The 13320-nt window shown below is 38.7% G+C and overlaps 1 protein-coding gene across 10 annotated transcripts in view; it reads left to right on the top strand.

Moving 5' to 3' along the window:
- Positions 1-13320, top strand: part of DOCK10 (dedicator of cytokinesis 10) — a 118273-nt gene that overhangs the window by 67925 nt on the left and 37028 nt on the right. For all 10 annotated transcript variants that reach the window (XM_027907808.1, XM_027907811.1, XM_027907810.1 and 7 more), the window contains exons 16-25: positions 1158-1237; positions 2348-2535; positions 3154-3219; positions 4074-4166; positions 6035-6158; positions 6321-6442; positions 7125-7211; positions 7757-7843; positions 9422-9540; positions 11791-11860. In XM_027907808.1, coding sequence (XP_027763609.1) covers positions 1158-1237; positions 2348-2535; positions 3154-3219; positions 4074-4166; positions 6035-6158; positions 6321-6442; positions 7125-7211; positions 7757-7843; positions 9422-9540; positions 11791-11860 — 1036 coding nt within the window. The remainder of the gene's footprint in view (positions 1-1157; positions 1238-2347; positions 2536-3153; positions 3220-4073; positions 4167-6034; positions 6159-6320; positions 6443-7124; positions 7212-7756; positions 7844-9421; positions 9541-11790; positions 11861-13320) is intronic.

Below are 13320 nucleotides of genomic sequence, written 5' to 3'. Positions count from 1 at the left end.
TTTCACATTAAGCTATTACCTGCCAAAGAGTGCTTTAGGTTGGACTTTCCAGGAAAACTGGAACGTCATTTGGCACATTAATAGATGTTATTATAACCTAAAGATAGTGTTTCCTTAAATTAGCTTCTATCAGGGGATATGCAGGTGAAGTAACCAACAAGGGAGTATCTCAGGGAAAGAAGAAAAAAATGAAGAAACTAATAAAAAGGAGAGAGAGAGAAATTAAAAACATTCTTTATAGGTTTCCCCACTCCTTGCTTTTGTTTTTTTGAGTCTCCATGACAAACTGAAGAGTGGACATTGAAAGGAAAAGCGTCTCCAAATGTCTGACAGTGTGTAAATCAGTGAACAGCAGTTTGGCTGGATAGTCTTGCACACAGGTATAAATCAGGTTAATCCTAGAGCAGAGCCTGTGCTTATACTGGATAAGTGACATGAGAACTCAACCATGAATTTCTTCTCGTCCCTTCTGCTCTAAATGTGCCTAAAAATGAACTAATCTAAATAACTTCCATTTGTATGAAAAAGGATCACAGAAAGCTTGAGCATCAGCTACAGGGAATGAATAAAGCCCACAACCTGCCATGCCATCTTACTGTTACTTGTCAGGAGACTTCACTGCAATTCTCACTGCCCTTAGCAGTCACCACTGCTGTGTTTGTCTCTCTGAAGCATCTCCTAATAAGAGGGATTTAGCATCGTGGTTGTGGCACTTCTCAAATGGCTTGGGCACAAGGAATACGTCTTGGTCCCTTTTCAGCATGGGTCTTGCAGAAACCATGTTGCTGTGGACTCCTCTCATCCCAGTGCTCATTGAATTACTTTTGGGGAACATTTGTTTCAGATTTTAGAAAGAAAAAGTAGGTGGATTAATTCTGTAAGGTTTGGTTCACCAGTTTCTTCCTCTTCTACAAAGTAATATTGCTTGCAAAGGGAAGGTAGGAAAGAGAACAAGCAGAAAAAACCTCATAAAACATATTTCCTTTCTACTGTTACATTTTATTTTAATTTAATAGCCAACAGATGTATGTAAAATGTGTTTAATATGTTTTTATATCTTAAAACAGGGTCTGTTTTTCATTTTAGATTAATTCCTGTGATGGGTCTCATGTCCGTTGTTCTAATTTTCTAAAATGTTTTCATTTCTGTCATTGCAGAGCAGAGAAGATTAGCAAAATACAGACTATACCTGGCTGTTTGGAGATTGCAGTTGATTGTGTTCCTTTGGAACATCCAAGTATGATTCTACTTTCACATTAATTATTGTGATTAAACAGGGCATTGTCATAGGCTTTCCATCTATAATTGCTGCCTCAAGACAGGTCTGCTAGAAGTGCCTATTGAGTAGAAAAATGTATGCAGAGGAGTGTTCTTGATTTGTTTTCATTTAAGTACACCATTCTTTGTTTTATTTTGTACCTGGCCAGGTATTCCCAGTTTTCTGTGTCTGTGAAAGAGAGGAACGAGGATCCACACAGCCCTAGATGACATAGAGCCGCTTCTCCCCAGCCTGCTTGGGCTGCAGAGTGCCTGCATTCTCCTGAAAGGGGCAATTTCCTCCTGTGCTAGTTTAGAAGGAAGTAAAATTTGACAGGAGGAAGTAAAATTTGACAGGAGGAAGTAAAATAGGGTTTGAGGAAGGAATTTGTAGGCAGGACTGTCGAATGGCTTTTCCCAACAATAGCTCAGGGCATCCCTGAGTTGGTGACCCCTCTCAGCTGCTTTCACTCAAACAGCCCTTGAGTTCTCCCTGAAGTTAAATGTCTCACTGATTTAATGGCAGAGGCAGAGAGAGTGTTTGTTCTCTTGTCTGTTTTCAGTTTCTCCCAGTCTGAATGACAAGGGTGCTTATTTTCATCTTCTGTTTCTTGATCTGATTTCAGTTATCCCCTTTGCATCATATATTTAATCTACTTCTGCACTACTTGTTTCTTCATTTTATTTACTATGTTATTAGATAATAGAAAAAAACTTAAATGAGATCTTGAGCTGTAAAATTGATTAGAAGCAGCATCACTTCAGTGTATTCTGTTGAAACTGTTTATATACCAATGGGGCTGTAATGCCATTAAATGTCATCATATGCTGTGCGTGTCAAAAGAGGTTTCCAATGCTGTACTGCTTAACTCAAGTGAGATAAACCATTTAAGAATGATATATTGCAATTGCTCTGAGGTAACATATAAGTTTAAGGTGTGATTTGACCTGTTGCATCTCATCATTACTCATTCCTTGCAAGTTAAGGCAGGATTTTGCATGTTCCATATCAGTCTGACTTATTCTTAGGAGCAAGACTCTAAAAAAAAAAACATAGTATGTGATGGTTCTCTTTTCTGTTCCTTTGAAGACTGTGTGACTTCGTCCTTTATTCCAATCAAACCATTTCATAATATAAAGGAGCATCAGCCTACAGTGGAAGTTGAGGAGTTTGTGCAGGAATCAACAAAATATTCTCGACCTTACAGAGTGTACAAGAACCAAATATACATCTATCCAAAACACCTCAAGTATGACAGCCAAAAACACTTCAACAAGGTACAGTATGTGACTAATTCAGGCCAACAGTGGGTAGTAGGGTACTGCATGACCTTTTGCTAGAATGAAGGAGTACTTATAAAAGAAGAGAAAATAGTGATTTCACTCACTTGGCTTTTCATCTTTTTCGGTTTCTGCAATCGTAAAACACAGTACAATTTTAATTAATTGAATCTGGGTTAATTTTAAATGGTATCAGTAATTCAAAGGGAGATCATGTGGTAATATGTTTTTCACAATTTTCAGAAGGGCTTTATTTTAATGAAATAATGTGTGCACATACAATTAATCAGGCTAATATTTGTAGTTCCTAAGTGAAACATGAATACCTCTTATATTTTCCTGGTGGTTGAAAACTAACTAAGGACAAGACACGGTGCTGCTCAATTAGTAATCTGCTTCTACACAGTCATTTTGAGGTCTGGCTTGCATTTTGCCAATTCTGGGAATATTATTTCTAACGACAGCACCGTGACTTAAAGGCATTATAAATATTGATCACCATCTGCATGTTTATCCTAGATTTTGAGAAGACCTAATTTCACCCCCATGGTTTGCCTGAGCTTTTATGGGTATCCCATTTCTGATCTAAGCTTTAATGCATTCCTGTCTTTCCAGGCAAGAAATATAACAGTGTGCATTGAATTTAAAAGTTCTGATGAAGAAGGAGCAAAACCACTGAAGGTGAGCTACAACAAGAATATGGTCAGAGAATGCTGTTTCTGAGGACATTACTTATAAAACCCAGGAACAGGGACTATACTGACTGAAACAATTAAAGAGTGAATGTCATGCATCCTTCTACATCTGTGCTGTGGTTCTGTTAGATCAGAGCTTGACATGGGGATTCCAGCTTACAGTGCCACTTGCAGTGCCAGCTTTCTGACTGGGGGAGGGCAAAGAAGATGATATTTAAAAACTGAGCTTCTTTTTACAGTGCAGCTTGCTTATTCTAGAGTTTAGCATTTATCAAACATTTCTCACTGAGCTCAGGACGCTTGACTGAAAAGAGTCAAGCACAAAATCAGAAGGACCTAAGACTTAATTCTAAACTTTTGCTATTGCCCAAGGGCTATTGCTTAGTACAGTTGTGGTCTAGTTTCCCCCTCCACCAATAAATAAAATTGCCATGACTCAGTAATCAGGAACCCCCAGACAGACTCTACCAGAAAGGAGGTTGTTGACTGGGATAGCTTTTGTAACACTGAAAAGTCATAAAGGCTTTTCAGCCATATTGTGTATTGAACTGCATAAACATGAAATAGCTTTTGTAAAGGTTTTTGCAGAAAACTCTGATAACAGCAAAGAAGAAGTCTAATGAGTCTGCGTTGCTTAATTGAGCGTAGGGTAATTTTCACAGAATCAATGGACTTTTACTGGAAGTGTGTATAAAAAGTCCAGGTTTGATCACTTAAAACATTCCTTTTAATATTTGATCAAAGTAATGATCAATCTTTCATGACATTGTTTTCGATGTACATGCATATTAGATGGACCAGTACCTTCACAATGTAATTAAAGCATGTTCCTTTTATCAGTGCATTTATGGGAAGCCAGGTGGACCATTATTTACAACATCATCCTATACTGCTGTGCTACATCATTCCCAGAATCCTGATTTCTATGATGAGGTCAGTGCTTTTCCTTTCATTAAGTGTCTGCCAGTCCTCATGTTTGCCAATGAGACAGGAAAATATCTGTAAGGAATGCTTCTGTTACAACTGCTTGTGTATGTGGATGGGCCTGTGTTATGTGGATTGACATGCAGTCTCACGTTTTGTTTTCTTTTCTTGAATCAACTCAGTGAATCATTCCTTTTGTAAGATGTTCTGAGTACAGTTAAGATGCTGTAGAATTAATTAGGAACAGTCCAGCTCTCTAAAATGCACGTCTGGATTGCATTAAGGGTCCAGCTGCATCTCTGAATTTAATGGAAACAGTAAACATTATGATGAAATGTGGAGCCAAGTGTCAGAACAAATCCCTCTCTGAGATATAGGATCTGCATTGGGGCACTTTTGTTGATCCAGTGGTCTGAACAGAATGTTCAGTGATGTGTAGTGGCTGCAACAAGTCCTTTAGCTGGTGCTTTTGAGGGTAGAGCTATAGAACAGAGTTCATATGTTGCCTTTGCCAAATGTTAGTCACACATGCACCTTTATGTTCCACCAGCACCAAGTATTGATTCCCCAGACTTCCTGCAGGTGAACTTAATTTTACCCTTTCAGTTACCAGTGTGTTTGATGGCCTGTGAATGTTATGTGCCTGTCCTGGATTTTCCACTGCTGATTTATGTGTAGTGATAAGACTGGCAAACAGCACAGTGTAGATAGCCAGTTTTTTCCAAATTTTTCTTGGAAAAACTTACCTTTTCAGTAAAACTTCACTTGGATAAAATGGCAGAGCCAAGATCAGCAGGTAACATACAACTGCACGTGAAGGATCAGCTGTAAGATTCGTGTTTAGGAACTGAGTGAAACTTAAAGCATTACATTTTCAAGATCTTGAACTCCTTGCAAATCCTTTGCAAGATGTGTCACGGGGGTTTAACACATCCAAAAGTGTCCTTCATGTGATGCTGGTGAGCCATTTGGTTTGGGCAGACAACTTTCAACGTGAACAAAGAGCTGAATTGAGACGTTAATAGCCAGTTTGGCTGGAAGGGACGTGCACCTGTCCTAGATGTCCCTAGCACAGCAAGTGCAGCCTTTAAAAGAATGTGGTATGTTAAGAAGAAAGTTGTCTTGATCCCCACGTCTGAGTGCCCATTTCATGTGTATGTTTATGGTATTAGATTCTTACCCATAAGCTGATTCAGCACTGGGAGCATTTATCAGTAGTTTCTAACCCTTACTTTAGTTTGGATAAGCCTCATCATAGCTCACAAGGGCAAAGGGTCATTTTTATTAGTTCCTATGGTAACATGTTTCGATTACTTTGTATTTTTATTCACATAGGTTAATAATTCCTCAACTCCAGTAGGTAGGGAATCATGGGGAATACATACAGGGTTTAAGACCGAGCAGAAATGGTAAATAAAAGTTTATTTTCTTGTCAGCCTTTATTACTTGGTCTTTGCCACGAAATGATGATGGAGGAGTAGCAGCGTTGTCATTTTAGTTTTTAGTTTGGTCATCCTGGAAATATGAGCATGGTAATGGCTATTTAAGGCTGCTGGAGTGCAGGTGGTCACTTCTAAGCAGGGTCCATCACTCTTTAGTTCTGTCCTCTTTCATCTTACACTCTTTCATCATAAATGAAAATATTCATCCACAAGACAAAGTGGAAAAAAGCTGGTTTTAGAGTAGAAGTGATAGATGATCATCCTAAACAATTTCCTTAAGAGAACGTTTATTACCATGGGACAAACATTACCCAGTAAGGGCAGGCTGTACTTAGACATCTGCGTTTCAGGGAGATGTCATTCATTTAGCCCATCTCTGATGCCTGGTTTAATCGATTTTTAAACTAAAGTGAGGTGTAACATTTTACATTTCAGGTGAAAATTGAACTTCCCACTCAACTCCATAAGAAACACCACATTCTGTTTTCATTTTATCATGTCACCTGTGACATAAATGCAAAAGCTAATGCCAAAAAGAAAGAGGCTCTGGAAACACCAGGTACCTGTAGTAGAATTACTTTCAATTATAAATATAAATAATTTACATTCAAATAAGGATTGCAAAATTTTTGGCTGGATATTGTTGTCTTCCTTTGAACTTTAGAAGCCCTTTTTTTTTTTTTTTTCCAAAAGAGTCATATTTATTTGTTCTTGTGCACAGTGGGATATGCTTGGCTTCCTTTGTTGAAAGATGCCCAGTTAGCTTCCCAAGAACACAACGTGCCAGTGGCAAGCAGTCTGCCTCCCAACTACTTGAGCCTGCAAGAACCAACCAGTGGAAAGGTATTAATTCATCCTTCCTGGTTATTCAGATGGCGCAGAGCACTTACTTTCACATGTTTTACTTGAGATCAGATTTCCATTTGCATTTGCTGGGAAGTGTAAATAGTAAATAGGGTGGTATCTGTTTTAGAACGTTCATTTGCAAATCTTTGAGTGTAGGAACTAATGTCTGCAGCACTGGACTGAGTGGCATATATTGCTGATCCACAGGTGCATATGGGAAAAGTGTATTTTATAACTGTGTATTCTGCAGTGTTACATCTAACTTGTCCCAAATGTGAACCAGAGTGGTCAAAAAGAACTCTCTTCCCAAACTCAGGCCATATGACATTGATTCTCCGGCTGATGTGATCCGCAATTGTGATTCATTCTCCGGTTTTGTGGTGTGATATCATATTTTCCCACTGACCCTGCCCAGCTTGGATTATTTCTGCCTCCTTGTGTTTGTTTTACTTATTGTCATGAGGACAGGGTGGGGCAGTGGTCTGGTCCCTTGAATGAGAGCGCTGGGCTTGTGTTAAAAAGTGGGTTTGTACTGCAGTGATTCTGTGTTTGTGGGAGCGCAGGAGCCAGTACAGTTCATGCACACTCGTGTGCAAAGCTGTGCACTGAGAACTTGATGCAAACTCAAATAAGTAGGAAATAGGTGGGAAAATGTTATTTTTTGGTTTTGTTTTGACAGCAGATCGGCTGTGATGTAAAATGGGTAGATAGCGGGAAACCGCTTTTCAAAGTCTCTACTTTTGTTGTATCGACAGTAAACACTCAGGTAAGCCAACCTCCCTCTTAGTTCTGTTATCTGCTTACAAATAAAAAGTGGCAAGGAATGTCTGAAAGATGCTTTAAAATCTTGCATTAATTTGTTTCTATAACATTTAAAGATTACTTCAGTGTAGAAGGATGAGATGCCAATGGCGGAACACACACTTTAGGGAAAAATAAGAATTGTTTTCAGACGTACCAACAGAAAAATTGTGGAATATCAGTTTAAATAGCAAGAAAATACATTGTGAACACAGAAAGAAAAAAGATTCTGGTCTTTGGAATCCCTTAAATTGTGAGGAAAAACATAATCACTCACAACACTGAATAAAGAGTGGTCAAAGCACCTAGAAACAAGCTGTATATAGCAAGCTGTGCTGGGCAATGGGTTGGACTAAATAAGATGATTTACTCCCAGTGCTTCACTTCTAAGGTGCTGGGGACCTGGGTGTGTTGTTCACGGGTATCACAGGTGATTGCTGTCATCAGTTTCTGGTGCTGAGTTGGAATCTTTGCTATAATACACATTGATGTGAATATTTATCATTTCAGGATCCATACCTGAATAACTTTTTCCATCAGTGCCAGGAAAGGGATCTATCTCAGCCTCCTACCTCAAACTTTGTCTACTCTTGTAAGGTAAAGTAGTAACCCATTAGCATCAAGTGCACCACACAGTTGTATTTAGGGCTTTCTCTCAACTCATCCATCACTGCACAGTTCCGAACATGGCACAGGCTCACCAGGAGGCAGTGGGTCTGTGACAGCTCTGGTTGGATGTATTTGATGTGACAGATGCATTTCTGATCACGGAGTTGCTTCCCATTTGTTCTCATTTAGAGCACGGCTGCATCTGCCCCGCCAGCTCTGATAATCCAGCCCATGCCAAACCTCAGATCCTGTTAAAGGATAATGTAACGTTGCTCTAGGAATGAATGGGAAAAGAAGTTGTAGCCTGTAGAGCTGCAGTATTCCTGCTAATCCTCTCTTGCCTTGAATAAATTCTATCTTTACCTCCCCTAAAAATCTGGATACTGTCCAAAGGGCTACTCAGGGTATTTTGAGTGTGTAAATCAGGGGTTCTTGTTGCCTGTCAAATTCTGAAATCAGGAGGAATGTACCCCTTCTTCAAAGATGAAGCAAAGAAGCAAGAGCTGCATAAAAGGTGACTGTATTCAGTAGGGGTCAAAAGCTGTGAGAAGGCAGGAGCACGACAAGCAAATTAGAAAAGCAGTACATGAAAGTAAGGCCATGACTCTTTGCCTGTTCATGAGGGCTGAAATTCAGAGTTCTTGCTCTCCAGTATGGTTACAGGACATTAACAGGCAGATAAGCAAGAAAACTGAAGGGTAGATGTGACACTGCTCCATCTCTGAACTGTGACTGAAACATCATACATACATATTTTTTTATATTTCCTTTCAACAGTCTGTAAAATTTAATAGGTGGTTTGGGGTTTAGATGTTACCGTCATGTAGGTGCTTCACCCCTTTCCTTCACTGTTCATATTTTCCAGTTTGAGTGTACCTTAATCAGATATAAGCTGCTTGGGAAGAGATTTTTGCTTTAGTAAATAAAGAATAAATTCCAATAAATCATGGTCATTCTGGAATGAATTGGAAATGACTGAAATAAAAACCTAGGAGAAATTCAAAGGAGGGTTTTGTTTTTTTTTTTTTTTTAATTAAAAGCTCAATATCTTTCTTGAATAGAGAAGATAATATAATGTCAGTCCAGTCAGGTTAGCGTGTTATTGCTTCTTTTCATCACTGTGCTTTTAACAAAAGTATTTTAGCCACAGCAAGATCAGTTTATCAGATCTCTGCATTAAAAAAAAAAAAAAGATAAGTTTTCATGAAAAGAGGAAATGCATGTGTTGAAAATAGTAATTAACTTATTGCCCTTAGATGTGTATCCTTAGTGAAATAAGAAAATTGATTTGGGTGTCTCTCTTTTCTGTTTTTCTGCCCTTAAGTCAGGGTAGAGAAAAATAATAGAATTCTGAAATTTGGGCAATACCTACAGCTGCATTGATGATCATATTTAAACAAAGTCCTTGGGGGACCAGTTCTCAACTTACTTGACCTGTTTTCTACTGCTATTACAGCAGTGCATGCAGTGCATTTTACCTGCCAAAACAGGAAAGCTTCGTGGCAGCTGTCAGCTTTCACTGCTTGTACTGAAAGTCTCTCACTTTCTTTCTTATATCCCTTACAGAACTTGCTGAGGATTGAGAAGATCCATGTCATTATGAATTTTCTTCCTATTGTTCTGAATCAACTCTTCTCGGTTTTGGTCCAAAACAGCGACGATGAAGTTACAACAGCTGTGACCAGGTATCTGGATATTTTCTTTCTTCACTCAAGGTTGCAAATGGAGATGTCAGTCCAGTTACAGCTGCTCTGTGACATTTAGACTTCATTTTGGTTCTGGGAACATGGCATTCAGCATAGAAAGAGCTTGGCATATTTCTGCATCCAGTGCAGAGTCAAAACAACCAGGTCACACTGTTCCAGGGCATTTTTTAATTAGAATATATCAGCAATAACTGAAAAGCAATAGAAGCATTTTCCAGTGAGCAGGCAAACAACTGGAATGATTTGCTGAGCCTCTCACCCCTCACATAATGAAATTGTCTTTATTGATGCTGTTAATCAGGGTAGTGGGGGAAAAAAAAATACTAGAGAGATTATTATTGGTCTCTGCAGGAGGGCAGAAAGTTGCGTTGCATTTACTTTTGGCCATAGTGGTGTTTTGGTTGTACTTCTGCCAGTAGCTAAACATGGGGACTACAACACCACTAGCAGGAAAAAATTACAACTGTCTCTGCAACCCTGTTAGACTAATCTGCTGTCAGTATACTTTATTTTCTTCCACAGACTGTGCTTCAGAATTAGTTCCTGAAGAAAGAATAATTAGGACAACTTAAAGGAACAAAGAAGCAGAATTCCCTATCTTAGCCTTGAAAACCTAGAGTTTCAACATGCTTTATCAAAGAATGGTGGCATTTTTCAGGGCAAAGTGCAGTTTAATAAGAGCTAGGTACTAAGATTAAAAGAACCCTTCCTGGTAAATGTGTGTTATTTCATCACTGTTTTAATCAGACCTTTGTTGGGCCCCCTTTGTGGCCAACAAATCACTTGATGTTTAGGCTAGAGAGGATGAAGATTTTTGTCCCAGACCACAGTTTTCACCATCAGTTAACTCACTAGGAAAGTGCTGTAGAAGGAGCCGCTTTTTAAACCATAGTTTTAAAGATTAGATGGAAAAATGGAATGATGTTAATTTTTTTCATGCTTCAGATTTTGACTATGCACCCATCTGGCCTAAAAACAAACAAAAAACCCAAACAAACACACAAAAAAACAACCAAACAAACAAAAAAACCACACACACCAAAAAAACCCACCAAACACAACCCAAAAATAAAAAGAAGTATTCTCAGTGTTTCTTTCTTGCATGTGTGGCAGGTTTTGTGCTGGTAGGACTGATGTCAATGGCAATATGCATGTCTGCTCTGTGTGCCATTCATTGACGTGTCCTATATATACCCACAGTGTGTTTTGTTCTGAATAGCTTGAAGCAGCTTGTGTTGAACTTATTAAAAGCAACAACAACAAAATGAGAGCATAGATTGGCCTATGTGCTGGGCAGAAAACATTGTTCCTTTCATACTCTCATGGTTATTTACTTGTCTGGGGGCCCAGTCGTGTCATCATTTCTCTGTCACATCTTTGCCAGGACTCATTTCGGTTTCAAAGCAGAATAAATCCTTTCAGGATTGACATGGACACAGTTAATTCTGTCATGGCTTTTGTGTTTTGCTACAAGTTTTACTTCTCCTACCAACAGCAAGAAATTAGATATATTAAAAACAGTGACTTAAAGAGAATTATAAAGCTTTTGATTCCAATAATAGTTGCCAGGAATCACTCAAATCACCTAGCTAGTCAAAAGGGGTATTTATACGTGGACCAGATTCAGGCATATTAATAATCTGTTTTAGTCACTATGCATATCCCTCAATTTGAGATATGGTTCACTAATATTTGACATTTGAGTATCATGAACTGTTTCTTAGCCATCCTTTTAAAATAAAAATTAGATTATAAAAGGGACCTTTCTATATTAAGTACCCTGAAAAAATGAGATCCCAATAATCAAAAGGAAATTATGGTCGAGTTGAAAAAGACTTCTTGCCTAGACTTGTGCCTTCTGAAGCAGGATGATCTCAAACAGAGATTTTTTTTGTTATTCCTCAGTATCCAAGGTCTGTATAAACTTTAGTTGGTTAACATCTTCTTTTATTGTGATGACAGTATGTTATCCTTAAAACTGGGTGCATTTTATTCAGCCAGTGCATATATAACGGCACAATCCAGGCAAGTGCAGGGCCCAAGGAATGACTCCTTTTTTTTTTCCCCAGTGGACAGTTTCTGTTCATGCTGTTCATCATTTGAATCACATCTCTCATGGACTGTTTTACACGAGCTTACAGTAACAGGACAATGGGATGAACCAGGTGGACTTTCCCTGCCTTATGACACAAAACAGCTCATTTTTTTTCCTCTTTTTTTATCTGGCAGAGTTCTTACCAACATTGTTGCTAAGTGCCATGAAGAACAATTAGACAACTGCATCAATTCTTATGTGACGGTATGGTTGCTGTTAAAATGTTAACTACTGGGGGGCGGGGGGGAGGTGGTGATTTTGTGCATTTTTTTCCTATTTATTAATTGTACTTGTTTGTAGCCTTTCCTGCATTTGCATCATAACTTTCTACCACTAGTGGCTGTAGTGAGGAAACGAACTTAAAAACTGTTCCTTTGAGGAGAATGAAGAACTGCTCAGGTCTCCTCTGCCTGGTGCAGCTTTTTTTCCCATTGGACACCAAAACTGAGCCAGCACAGGACCAGGAAGCTGCAGGGCACTCAACTGATAACTAGACCTTACATTTTACAAGCAAAACCTGGTGCAAACGCACTGCCACTGAACTTCTAGGAGTGCAGCTTTAGTGTCAGTCTGTGAAACGGTGCTAAACTGGGAATTTCCCACCATGCAGGGTTTGAGAAGGAAGGAAGAGGGAAATAACTACATGAAAGATCATGAAACTTCAGCCAGATTTAATGCTGTTTGCTTGTAGTTTGCAGCACTCCTCTTGACTGTGATGAGATTTATCATTATGAAGTATCTGACCATCTATATTATATAGGTACAGGGCTGCCCTCATTGCAGTTGAAAAGGATCCACAAGTAGTAATTTTTATGAACAAGGTACTTCTTGGTACTTTTCATGGTTTCAAGGTGGTTTCACGTCTCTTAGGAGCTTTTGAAGTTAGCTTCTGATTATGAGCTCATGATTTTAGTTTCTGGATCCCATGTTTTTGCATGTGCTGTTGTACATGAATTCTTATCTCATCTGTGGAGTTCAGATTCTTGTAACTTCCCTCTGTTCACTCAGCTTTTTTCATCCATTATTGTTTTGAAGAGTAGGATGTATTTAGAATATAAATGGGTATGTTCTGTGTAGCAAGTTTAGTTCTGGACAAACTGTAGTATTTAAAAAAAAAAAAGGAGTGGCCTCTTTAAAGGTCATCTCCTTGTTTTCTGTATCAGTTGAATATCCATTAAATGAGTATGAATAATGCTATGACCAGCAACTTTCTCATCATCAGTACATTTGGGTAACAGCTTTTTAAGGTGATAATTTTATGAAGCCGTGTGTTTTTAAGTAGAAGCATACATTAACTCCTGTTACTGGCACGAGCAGAAAAATCCATAGGCATTTAAGGGTGTTACACTTATTTTTTCCCTTCACTTGTCTTTATTGTTTTGTCTCAATTGCAGGGGAGAGGGCTGGAAAATTTTGTTGTAGTCACACTAGATGAATCAGAAATGAGAAAGCTGTAAAATCTCCAATTATTATGTTTATTAGCTTATTTGTGTATTTCAAATAGCCACATGGAGGAGAATTGCAGCTTGTTAGAAGAACTGAGGTAGATATTGCCATCACTTTGTCTCTTGACCTGCTCTGGTCAGTGATGACAGAACTAGTGGAGGTGGTGATAGCAAGGAGAGACCCCCCACAGTCATGGAAAGAAGCTGTAGGAGACAGAC

This window comes from Empidonax traillii, unplaced genomic scaffold (assembly GCF_003031625.1).
Source record: "Empidonax traillii isolate 1590-97213 ecotype Southwest subspecies unplaced genomic scaffold, ASM303162v1 scaffold1548:size177740, whole genome shotgun sequence".
In the NCBI taxonomy this organism is placed as follows: domain Eukaryota; kingdom Metazoa; phylum Chordata; class Aves; order Passeriformes; family Tyrannidae; genus Empidonax; species Empidonax traillii.
The sequence above is the reverse complement of the archived record's forward strand: the minus strand, read 5'-3'. Positions and strand labels throughout refer to the sequence as shown.